General features: G+C 41.8%; 1 protein-coding gene across 1 annotated transcript in view; it reads right to left on the bottom strand.

The window, feature by feature from the left end:
- rab32a (RAB32a, member RAS oncogene family) overlaps positions 1-9,910 on the bottom strand; it is a gene marked incomplete at its 3' end in the record, with an annotated part of 11,415 nt that extends 1,505 nt beyond the window's left edge. Inside the window, exons 1-2 of the mRNA XM_079291182.1 lie at positions 9,638-9,910; positions 477-754 (exon numbers count right to left, since the gene is read on the bottom strand). Coding sequence (XP_079147308.1) covers positions 477-754; positions 9,638-9,851 — 492 coding nt within the window. The 5' untranslated portion in view covers positions 9,852-9,910. The remainder of the gene's footprint in view (positions 1-476; positions 755-9,637) is intronic.
- Positions 9,911-12,179: the final 2,269 nt, after the last annotated feature.

Here is a 12,179-nt window from a genome sequence, read left to right as displayed (position 1 = left end):
TACTAGTTACTCACTTTTCACTTAAAAAACACATGATTTATTTACAAAATGTGATTTTTTTAACCATTAAACTACCCAACAGTATATTGAATGAATAGAACCCATAATTGGCAAACCCCTCATCTCCGTAAAAACACACTTCATTCAAACTCAAGAACAAGCGATGTATCATGAGTCATGGTAAACAATCTTGCTAAAAACTATATTTGAGTCACCAAGCTGTGCGCCTAGCAGCGGCTGAGTGGCGGCGATGTACTCGGCAGTGTGTGTACTGGTAGTTCTGTCAGCTAAACACATTGTCCAAAACAAAAGTACATTTTGTTGCCAACAGTTTTGTACTTTTTCCTCGGGTCAAATGTTTCCATGCAGGCACTTGCAGAGAAGAAGGTTCATAGTGTGGTATTACTACTTTTGTAAAAAACCATCGGAGAGAATATTTATCTGGAGCTTCTCCGTCTAATGTATTGATCGCTTACCTTAGCTGAGGTTTCAAACCAGCCCAGAAAGCCGGTCTCTTTGCAGAAATTGTCCATTAGGGCCGTGTTGTTGGAGCTGTCTTTCTTCTGGTCGGATTTATTGGCGAGCAGCACTGAGGGGATGGGGTTGCCATTAGCCAGCTTCACCTTGCTGTCCAGGTCATGCTTCCATTTAGACACCGCCTCAAACGTGGAGCCCCTCGTCACATCGAACACCACGAAGGCCCCCACCGCCTCCTTGTAGTACACTCGCGTCATGTTCCCAAATCGTTCCTGACCTGAGAGGATAGGAGGAGAATTTAGTAAAAAGAAGCTAGATGAGTAAAAGAGGGTGCAACATCACATCAATTACTGCAACACCAGACATGAAGATCTCATTCGTTGAATTGCCTTAAACCTGATCACGCCCTGATCTAGCTCATGGTTTAAGGTCGGCACCCGGAGAGACTCTGCACTAAGACTGGATTGGCGGTCCATACAAATATTTTGATCATATGCGCAATTAATAAAATGTTAATGCTAAAAATCTGCATTATGCGGTCTGTGCAGGTGACGGGGTCCTAGAAATCTCTTTTACAGGGTGAAAAGGTTACTCAATCAATAGTTCTCATGAACAATGCTTTGCTTTTTTTTTAAAGTTTTTCAGCTCAAAAAAAAAGAACAGAATTCATGAGCAGCTGACTTCTGCTGACGTCACACAGACTTATTTACCATCAGCAAGTCCCATGGAACAGTCCCTTCCACTGCCCAATGCGACTTCAGTCTTTCAACTGAACATTTTTGAAGTTATTACTAAGTCCAACATCTCCAGGATTCAATCCCCACAACCCGAATTAAAGCACACTCGTCTTCTATCATTCCCCTGATCATTTCTTCCTCCATTTTGTCACAACTCCGAGAGAGCTCAACAACTTTCATCCTCCAAGTGTGGCCAAAAAATCCGACCTACTTTTCCTAATTTGCCAAGGGCCTAATCTGCACAGAGAACGGCAGCAGTAATCTGCCAGACGTGCCAGGCGCAAAGCTCTCCTCCGGCCAGCAGGAGCAGAGAAGAGCCTCACTGCTCCGCCTGTCCCCGCTGGGAGCCAACACCGACACCATGCTGCTGGAGGCCCAGAAAATATTACTGGAGGGAAGGGAGGCACGGGAGGACCAGAACCAGGACTGTGCGGGGCTGACTATCAAGTGACATGAGAGCTTTTCTAAAGGGACCCTGGTGCCCAGGGTCCAAAAGGACCGCCAAATTCAACACAAAATTAGAGTTCTGTGTGGTAGCTTTAATAAGCACACTTAAAATGAAACCTTTAAGAGGAAACGGGCTCTTGAGGTGAGAAAAAAAATTCCAGGAGCAACGCTCTGACGTATCTCCTCCTCTTAAACTTCCCTTTGCAGAATCATTGTTTTTTTGCTGGGTGTGATAATCAACAACAGTGACTTCCTCAAACTTTCATCAATCTGGCAACTTTTGGCTTACAGTGTTCCTCAGAGGAAAGAAACACCCCGAATATTAACGATAAGGCTGATATTCTGTATTTTTCTTACCGTCAACAAATTCCATGAAAAGACCAAAACCAAAAATGTGTCTCTCGATTCTTTCACGCTTCCCCAGCCTGTATGTTGCTCTTAGCCTGCAAGCTGATTTTTCCCGTCTTCTCGTCCTGTTTAAAGGATGGACCAGAAATATTAGCTTTCAATTCAAACGACGACTAAATAATTTCCTTAAACAGTTGCGGATGAAGTTCAAAGTAATAAAGAAACATGTTGCATTGATGTGATTTGAATAGTTCTTGAACAACAATGTTGGTCTATGGCAAAGAGCTAGCATATCATGCTTTGTCTATTCCGACAACACTTGTTATTGGGATTCATTTATTGTTGGTTTTGGTCTTTTCATGAGATTTGTTGATAATAAGAAAACATGTATTACCAGACTTCCGTTATCACCACTGTGGTGCACAGATAAGTTGGTTGCTCAAAATAAAACCAAAACAGAAAAACACATCGGTGGGTTGACGCCCACCGAAAGAAGAACTGAGTACAAGCATGCACCGACTATGACTTTGATCATGATCTGTGACCAAGACAGTCTGGGTTGCAAATGCAGAACATTTTCAGCCAGAAGGCCGTTTCATGCTAAATAATATGACATCTACTATGTTTCAGACAGTCAGAACTCTTTGTCCACATAGAACAAAAAAGCAGTTTCACATTCAAAGCTGGAGGGTCATGGTTGGTTTTACACTGTGTTTTTTAAACAGTAGTTTTTTACCACACATACACACAAGAGATCTTGCGAAAGCTTCCAAATATGGTTCCTGTTTTTGAGCTTGTGTGTGCCATCATCAGTTCTATTGCACAAGATGAAGATGTTTCAAGTCTAACTAAAAATATAGGTCTCTTTTAGTTTTCGGATCTGAACACACCTATAGCAGCATCCAAAAAAATGTATAACTCAGATTTAGTCGTCGTCTAAACTTGTGACGTCAGATTACAAACAAGGGATTTTTTTTCTGGTTTAACTAAGTCTTCTTTGTGTTGGGTGGCATGTATGACATGTTGTGCCTTTAAAAGCACCTGCTCATTGAACTTAAATTCAGTCTCTACAATAATATCAGGTTTCCAATGACTCCTGGTACTATTTTAGATTCAGCACATCTTTCTGCTACACTGCTCCAATACAAGAAAGGCGACCGAGCAAACGTAATTGTACAGTGTATTCGACAATTTGCAACCACTAGAGCCGAGTTAGAGTTGAGAAAATTAACCAAGAACAGGATTGAGGACCAGTGAGCACAGCTTCTGTCAGCATACTTTCACTTTACCCAACCGCGCAAAGATCTGGAATGGCGTGGCGCAGTGCGGGTGTGAGCGAGAGTGAATACACTGTGGGGCCTACAGGCCTGACGGTAATTGCTCATAATTGAGAGTCTAATTTTAGCTGATATAACCGCAGGTGAATTCACCAGAGACACGACACAGTGGGATAAAGAGCCGATAGACTGGGAAAAAAAGGCTTTAACTCCCAGGCCTTGTAGAACTCATACATCCAGCAGAGTATCTGAATCATTTCCAAGGCACGTGTCTTCTTTTTCTTCTATTGCAAGGTCTGACTCAGCTCCAGCTTAATGTTTAGCCCGAACGGAGAGGCTGAATATTCACCAGAGGTAAAGAATACAGTGCACAATGTTTTATTGAGGTAAACGAAATGGTGTGAACATAGCGACAAGGACAGGTGAGCAGACCTGTTATTTCATAACATTTTATAAACTACTTTTGTGCTCTGATGAAAAGATGGACCAACGATGGGACAATAGCTGAAATAGCTTTTCTTTGTCTGCTCACCTTGGACTAGGAACGGTTACACATTAAATGCAGACTTGCAGTTGCACATGTGCACACACACGCACACTTACACTTGATGCTGCATGGTGTGATGAGCTCTTTGGGGTATTGATAAGGAGCTCCACACAGAAGTGGCTAATATTAAATGACAGCAAATCCCATGATGCCTGACCTTTGAGGTGTCATAAGGAAGTCCTGATAATCATTCAGCTGCATTTACTACATTTCCACTCCTGTTGCTGAAGTTCAACACAATATTCCGCACTACTCACGAGTGCTTTGGTAAACAAAAGCCCTCTTTGTTGAATGACATCAGTGTGCATCATGCTGGTGCTATTCTCCATTTATTTTTTTAATTGATAAAAAATGACACGGAAATTACTTAAAATAAACTACAGTGCTACATGTTCATCACAATCTAATGAAAAGGTCACTCAGTGCAACGTTGTGTCTCATGAATGTGTTTTAAATAGACTTCTATGGCACATGAAATACACTATCAGGCTTTTCATACACAGAAGGTGTTGGAAGGATCAGTTCATTGTCGGCTTTGATTTGTTTGGGGGATTTGTTGACAAGAAAAATAGACTGATCTTTTTCTCTATGAATCCATTGTGTGATACTTTTATTAATATTATTATTTTTCTTTTTGACAGGGACAGTGCACAGCTTCTTAGCTGTACCAGAGATAGCTATAAGCTAATTTACGTATGTATTCTTTTAGCAGCAAACAGAGAACAACTAACACCATTATATGAAAATAAAAACGATGACACAGTCATGTACATATAGAACAACAACTTCAGCAACCTCAACAACAAAGATTTCACAAGACGCATCTACTGCCTGCGTTTCTGTGTGTATAATATGATGTGTGGGCCAGGACATCTCACAGCACCACGGTAGTTCATTCAAAATGGTATTTTGACTCACATTTCACCTTAAACAGATATTTTGCGATTTATATAAAAATGTAATTAATTGCGCAGCCAGCCCTATTATGTATGACAACGCAAAACATTGAATCCTCCCATTTAAGTAGCTGGAACCAGCAAGCCAAACATGGAAATTCAATGAAGCAATCAGCTACATTTAAATAAAAGGTCAAAAATAATTGTACAAAAAGCATTAATGACTGTCATATGCTGCTAACCCAATCAGCAGAAAGCACAGGGATGGAATGAGCTGTGTGAACAATATACTATTTACTCACTGAATGCCACAGAGGAGCATGAGACGGCAGAGAGAACAAAGACGTGCGCTGTTGCCTCAAACGCTCAACATGCCTACAAACTAAAAGAGAAGTATACGTCTGAATCTGTCCGTAAAGAAAGACAGTTAACTGGTGTGGAATTCCAAAGGCTTTAAAACGTGGACAATTCACTTCAATCTACCACACGAATGACCTCAAGTGCGGTTAGGTATCAACACGCGAAATCTTCAGTTACAGAACTACATGATGAAAAAGAATCTGTTTAGCTACAGCCACTGTATGAACTCTGTCTGTGTGGGAGAAACAGAAGTAAAAGTCTCATCATTATCCATAGCCGTGGCAACCCCAGTTTCCTCTCCGGTCGTACATATCGCTATCCTGTGGGTGGGTTACCATAGAAACTGTCCAAGCCAGACACGGCAGTAGCAGCAGCAGCAGCAGTCTGCGTCTGTTGTTAGGAGGCAACCGGCTGTGAAACTTCCCCACACGGCCTCCCAACAGCTAAAATAAAAGACAACACAGGCTCCAGTCATTAAGGTAGTCTTCAGCACGAGCTGTAAAGGGGAGACTGAACAACACATGACCGGCACGGTCAAATTCCACCGAGTAGCATGTGAGAACTTACAACGGCCTTCAGCACTGAACAGAGTCTGAATTATACCGCCATGGCCTTTGTTTCCCCTTTAGTGTTGACTGCTCTACATAAAGCTTTGGCACAATGTTGCAGGAATTAAGCTCAAAATACGAACACAGTGGAAACCGCTTATATGTATCAAAAAGCTTGGGACAGAATCAATCCTATACAGACGCTGTTTAAATAATTTGCTTATAGTGACAGCAAGTAGTCCCAATGTCAGTCAATACAATTCAGTAAAGAGCGAAGCTCTCCATTTCATTACTGTATATTCATGCAATAAACATACTACTAGATGGGAATCTCTCTGCATAAGAAATAAAGACAAGAATTAGTTTTTGTTATGTCCGCTTATAGTGATCAATGTGACCCCGACAGACGAGATCTCTTTAAGAGGTTTCCACTGTCTTTGTTGTGTAATTATTACACAAGATCCATTTAAACTATCTGCCGATGCTCTTTTCTCACTTCCTGAAAAGCTATGACATGGTTATTATGGATTCATCAGGTTGTCTAGTTTCATATGAGCCCAGTATCTTCATTAGCTTTAATACTGAGATTGCTACAGCCTCTTAAATACAGTAATGTTGGCCGGGATCGCCGGCGATCTTGCTGGTCTCAGAAGGTTAAAACAAATCTTGTTTTTTCCTGACAGTACGGCCGGTTAGCACTGTGATGGAAACCACGTCATACATCCTGTTAATATGAGACCTCCGGCTCCTAGGAACGTTGGATGCTACAAGGTGCAGCCTTTTTTACACTATGCCATGGTGGTAATTATCCTGTCCAATGCTATATAGACGAATCCAGGAGAGACTAGCAATTTTGGGTGAAAAGGGGTGGCAGAGCTTCCAACTTCACATGGTGACTTCCATGGTGCAGTCATCTCGTAGAAGCCTCTGATTACCATCATTCCTCCCAGACTGTAATCATTAGTATGGTTGTTAAAAGTCAACGCAACTCAGAAGTTGCGTTGCCAAGAGGATAATTCCTCCTCCTTTTCCGCATGATTAAATGGCTTAATGGCTGGTCTTAATGACTTGGCAATTATACCTCCAGCTTTTGCTCTTTCACGCCCACGTTTCGTGACTTATTTCATCCGAGATGTATCCTCAGGCCAGACCCTGGTGGAGGTGTGAATAATACGATTTAGTATCCGTGTCATCTGACCTCAAACTTTCTTTCTGGTGACAGTGTGTGTGCATGTTCTGTTAATCTAATACGTGCAAGTGTGTTCCCTTTGTCTCGTATCATATCAGTCTAAGTGTGTGTGCGTGTGTGCGCGTCAGTGTTTTATTTACCCTCGCAGATCGTCTGATCGAGTGCCGTCTGGCAGATGGCCTTCCCTGGCACTCGGTCACAGATGCCCCTGCACACCGAGCTTGTGTTGCCAGGGCCCAAGTGACAGCGGGGGAACGTAGCCCACACCGCCAATCAGTCTGTAACGACCCCCCCCCCCCCCCCACACACACACACACACACACACACACACACACCAAACTATAGCCCCTTTCTGTCCCCGCTGTAAGCGATGTAATAAATATAAAAAAACAGCAGTACTCTGACCATCTGTCCTGATCTGTCTCAGCATATGAGGTCTGTTTGATTGAGGGAGAGGATGGACCTGCGCAACCACGGTGACTTTCAAAACGTATGAATACAACATGTCTAGAGGCAGGGCTGATCATGTTTGTCTTTTAACAGGATACAAAAATAAAGAAAGGATAGGTCGACATTTTCACTTGCATGCCCTCGTGCGCATACAGTACAAGCATGCGAGTTTTGTTATCGAACAGACTTGAAAATACGTGAACATATCCTTTAATCAGAGCTTACTTACAGTATGCACACAGTGGATATATGACCCACAGCAGCTGACTCGTAAAATACTCAGGCAATCAAACATTTTAGACAAAGAGGAAGAAAGAAGCTGTAACTGCCACTTCAGGCCAGGACCGTCTGAGCAGCATGTACTAGAAAACAGTCCCTATTCTCTGCGGCGCATGTGGTGCTAAATCACTTGCACATGGTGACTTTCAACCATCTTGAATATTTTGGAGGAACTGAAATTCTCCTACACTGTTAGTATCTCCTGGCATGTGCATCAACCCATGACTTGGAGTCGGGTTCTGCAACGGATTACTTTGAAATCTTTTGGATGCTGTGGGCCGATCGACAGGAGGGTGTGGTATACTTCTACTGCAAGAGCTGGTGAATAAGTCCAATCTTAATGACATCAGACATAATCATTATGAGTCAGTTTATCATCCCACCGCAGACAACCATCAAAATGTTAACAGGGTTACAATGTACGCAACTTAACTGCATCACAGTAGCAAGACTTTAGAGCAGCCAGCTGTTGATAGCCAGAGCATTTTGATCATCAATTACTTGTTTGTTTTTTGTTTTCAAGTAGTTTGTAGTAGTAGTTAGTTATTTACAGGTTCTCAAATGTGAATATTTGCTTATTTTCTTGGTCTTTTATGATAACAAACATATTTTTTTATTTATTTATATTTGGGGTTTTGGACTCTGGGTCTGACAAAAAAACAAGCTAATTAAATATGTCGACTACAGTTTTGGGATGACCCCTTTTTCACTATTTTCTGACATTTAATAGACCTGACAATTAATAAATAAAGAACATAATCTGCAGATTAATCAACGACGACAAATTCTTTACACACAGACAACCCTTCGCCCCCACCCCCTCTCTTCGAATGCCACCTTCTGACAGAATGATTAACTACTGCTGCCGGTCCTCTGCACACGTGAGATCATGATTGTTCAGTCTGGAACGAGACAAAACAAATACAATTTGCATCCACAAACTGTCATGATTCAAAATGGGCCATTTACAGCTCCAGCAACGAAAGAAAAGCCATGTGATCTCATTCCACCCAACATAAAAATATCCACTCTAAACCGGCCTTATGAGTTACAGTTTATATGACCAGGCAATTTCACAAGCCCTAATGTGAGATGTATTTTTGGCTCTGAAGATAATCCAGCTCCAACATGGAGAGAGAGCGAGGGAGAGAGAGAGAGGGAGAGACTAACGGGACATCACAGACACCCTTTACCCACCCACCAGCCCCACATTCCTGCTGAATCTGTCAGCTTGGTCGACATTTAAAAGTCAGTGATTGTGTTTGCTGGTTTGTCTGCCTCTCACTTCCTCCCTCACCTGTCCTCTCAAGCACGCCAGTCTCAGACTCCTCTGTTTGCAGTGTGCTTTTATTTATTTTCTGTGCCGAGAGATGAACAAACAGTCGAGAGTGAAACGCCTGTATGTGAGAAACTTTTATTTGCACTGCTCGGATTTCTCTGTGGCTTGCTTACTCAGGCTGCTGGAACGCACAGGGTTGCTGTGAGAGCCAAGTGAAGGAGCTCAGACGAAGAATCTCCTGAACTGAAATCCTCTCACAAAATGCACGAGGTCACATGTGGGACAATAACATTTAAAGAACATCACAGCGACTTCGCAACGTGAAACACTGCGATACATAAACACAAGGGCCGGTTAAGTCACTTCGTGCAGCTATAAACACAGTTTTATCCCGAGAGAAAGTATCACAAGAAGATTATTGTGGGGAAGTTTCACGGAGGGGGTGGCGCTCAGTCGGTAACAACGTGACCTACATTCCACTGACAATTATGAGCTGCCGTGATCATGGAGTGGAAAATACACCAGTAGACAACCGGTCTTTCCTGCAGGAAATCCCTATCGTGCTTCTTTTGAGCTCGTGGGAATTTAACATGTTGCACAATGTTAATTTAAACACGTTCGTGAGTATAACTCTGATTAAATGTATTTGTCTCATTGTGAAATAACTCTTGGGCAAGCAACCTGTGAAAGTGAAACTTCCCCGCGTGTCGCACACATAAAAGTTGAGCTTGACATCCACTGACGGTGAAACCACCTGCTTCAGTTGCGTGTCACGCAATGGAAGCGAATGAGCGTGTCCTTACCTGCGATGTCCCACAGCTGCAACCTGACCAGCGTCTTGCTGTCCCAGTTGATGACTTTAAGCGCAAAGTCGACTCCGATCGTCGCCCTGTAGTGCTGCGAGAAGAGCTGGTGAACGTAGCGTTTGATGATGCTCGTTTTCCCGACGCCTAATTCCCCGATGACCAGCACTTTGAACAAGTACTCCTTACACTCGAACACCGAGCCCCCGGCCATGCTGACACTCACACTGCTTCTCTAAACTCGGACACAGCTTCTGCTTTCTCGCGCATGTATTTGCTTCCTGTGAGGAGTTGTTGTGGGGCTGGCCAGAGGGCTGAGGGCCAGATGCAACAGAGATTGTTGTCCCCCCCCTTCTCTTATTCCGCTCCTCCTTCTCCTGCTGCAGCTCGGCAACCACCTGATAAGTCATAGGACCCGGAAATGTAAGAAACTTCATACTCAAGCCTCCTCATGTTACTCATGTTTACAGAAAGCACCCAAACCTGGTCACGTAAAGTGGCTTTGCCATCAAGTTAGACTGACTGTCAACCAAATACACTGGGACTTTAGTTTCGTGTGTGTGATTTCTTTTTTTTCTCCACAAAGAAACAAGTATCCATTATCTTCTAAATGCAGGAGTGTGGGATAAAAAAGATATGTTAAAGATATTGCTCTGTATGAGTGATTATTTCTCTGAAGTGCTTTTTTTCTTGAGAGGAAAAGTCCAATTATTAACTGAAAAAAAAAAACTGGCAAATATTTGATGTGCTGGAGGGTTCAAGTTTCCACGTGTGAATTAAATGTTGACTTAAAACTAGCTGTTGTGTTCCTAAATCACGCTCATACGCCGACGATGAGCTCAGAAAAACTTTTCCTCTTCAGCTGAATATGAAAAAAAAGCCTTTTAGTGTCAAACGCACACAGTGAAGCTCAAATAGAGTCGGCTACAGATGAACTTTATGAATTAGCTTGAGATGCCTTGAACACCTCTTAAGGATCCTTGATTGCCCCCAAAATGTTGGAAACATTGGTTTCAGTTAATATTGAGCTCGGTGAGTCTTTCAGATGTTTTGCAGTTGAACCTATAATGACAACCTGGTTTCCAGGCTGTTGTAGGCAGTAATCAGTCTTCTTAATATAAATAGTTTTATTTTACAGCATTGTTCAGCTTGCCCAAAACATAAAGGCCTATTTCACTCTAGATTTGACAGTGTTAAACAGGTGGCACCCTCTTATATTTTACACTGGATAAAATCATTTAACAACTTACGCTATAATAGACTAAAACATTTGGAAATACAATACAATTTCACTATGTACTGTATAGTCTTGTACTTTGAAATAAATTTGCATTCTTATAGATAAAGAACTAAGAAACTTAACCTCAAGTAAACTACTTCTTTATAATGCAAGATTGAAGCAAAATTGAAACATGTATAATCTCATTACAAGAAGCAACAAATCATTGGTTACCTTTACAACTGAATATTTTCAAGAGGGATACAGTCAATCAAGTTCGCTTAAAAGTTACCCAAAAACCAAACACACTGCTCTTTGACAAGTATCTGAGGACAGTTTCAAAATGTATAAACTCTTTTTTTTTCTGTTGACATTCTAAATATAGAAACATTTATCAGTATTACAAACATACCACCTGTGTGAAAAACAAGAGATGGCTTAACAGTGTTACAAACTTTGAGAACTTGCACAAGTACTGTGTTTTTCTATTACAATGACACAGCAAACTCAGAAAACATGAGAAATATCCACATGGAAAGCAAAAGTAGTTCTGTTATCACGCCCCATGCTCATAAAACTTGTTCTCATTGTTACGATTGAGTGTAGACAAAATAAACAACACCGCCATCATCTACAATCACGCTAACCTGTATCAGCTACATCGTAAAAATCGACAGCAGGGATGTAGGTTGATAACAACTTCATTTGGCACATTATATCCACGTCATATATCTTACAGCGCAAGTCTTCAGCAGAATCTCAGTTCAGTGATAATATTTTGCTGCACATCTGGCAACACATAAAAGTAATAATCAACCAACTTACTGCACGTTTTTTTGTGAATTAATATCTTTGTATACTTTAATTGCGATCAGATCAGCGAAAGCTGAAGTGAAATTGATTCATGAAAAAAGGCAAAAAGCGAATCATTTTCGATGCAGCTGCGACTGCTGCACACACGAACAGACCTGTACGCGTGTGCAGCAGAGAGGAGCAGAGATAATCAAAACTGGCATGAAATGCACTTCAGCTGCTGCGGTCCTACGAGCCAGTTTGGACTCTGGTTGTATCTTACGGTGCACATCGATGATATACACATTGAAGTGTGTTTGTCTTTCCATTTGTCTCTCCTAGCACATTTAATTGCACTGCCATTATGAGAACTATACAGCTCCATCCTTCATTATGATTCTCAGCGTTGCTTAATTCATCACAATTTTGGCATGAGAGCTGACTAGTTTTGGCACTCTTCCCAGTTTACATTTTTTTTACAAAAAGGCTTTGATCACTGACAGTCCTTCAGGAATGTGAGCGCTCATGGAT

Source organism: Melanostigma gelatinosum (genome assembly GCF_949748355.1).
Source record: "Melanostigma gelatinosum genome assembly, chromosome: 19".
Lineage (NCBI taxonomy): Eukaryota > Metazoa > Chordata > Actinopteri > Perciformes > Zoarcidae > Melanostigma > Melanostigma gelatinosum.
Note: the sequence above shows the minus strand (reverse complement) of the source record. Positions and strands in the feature narration are given on the sequence as shown.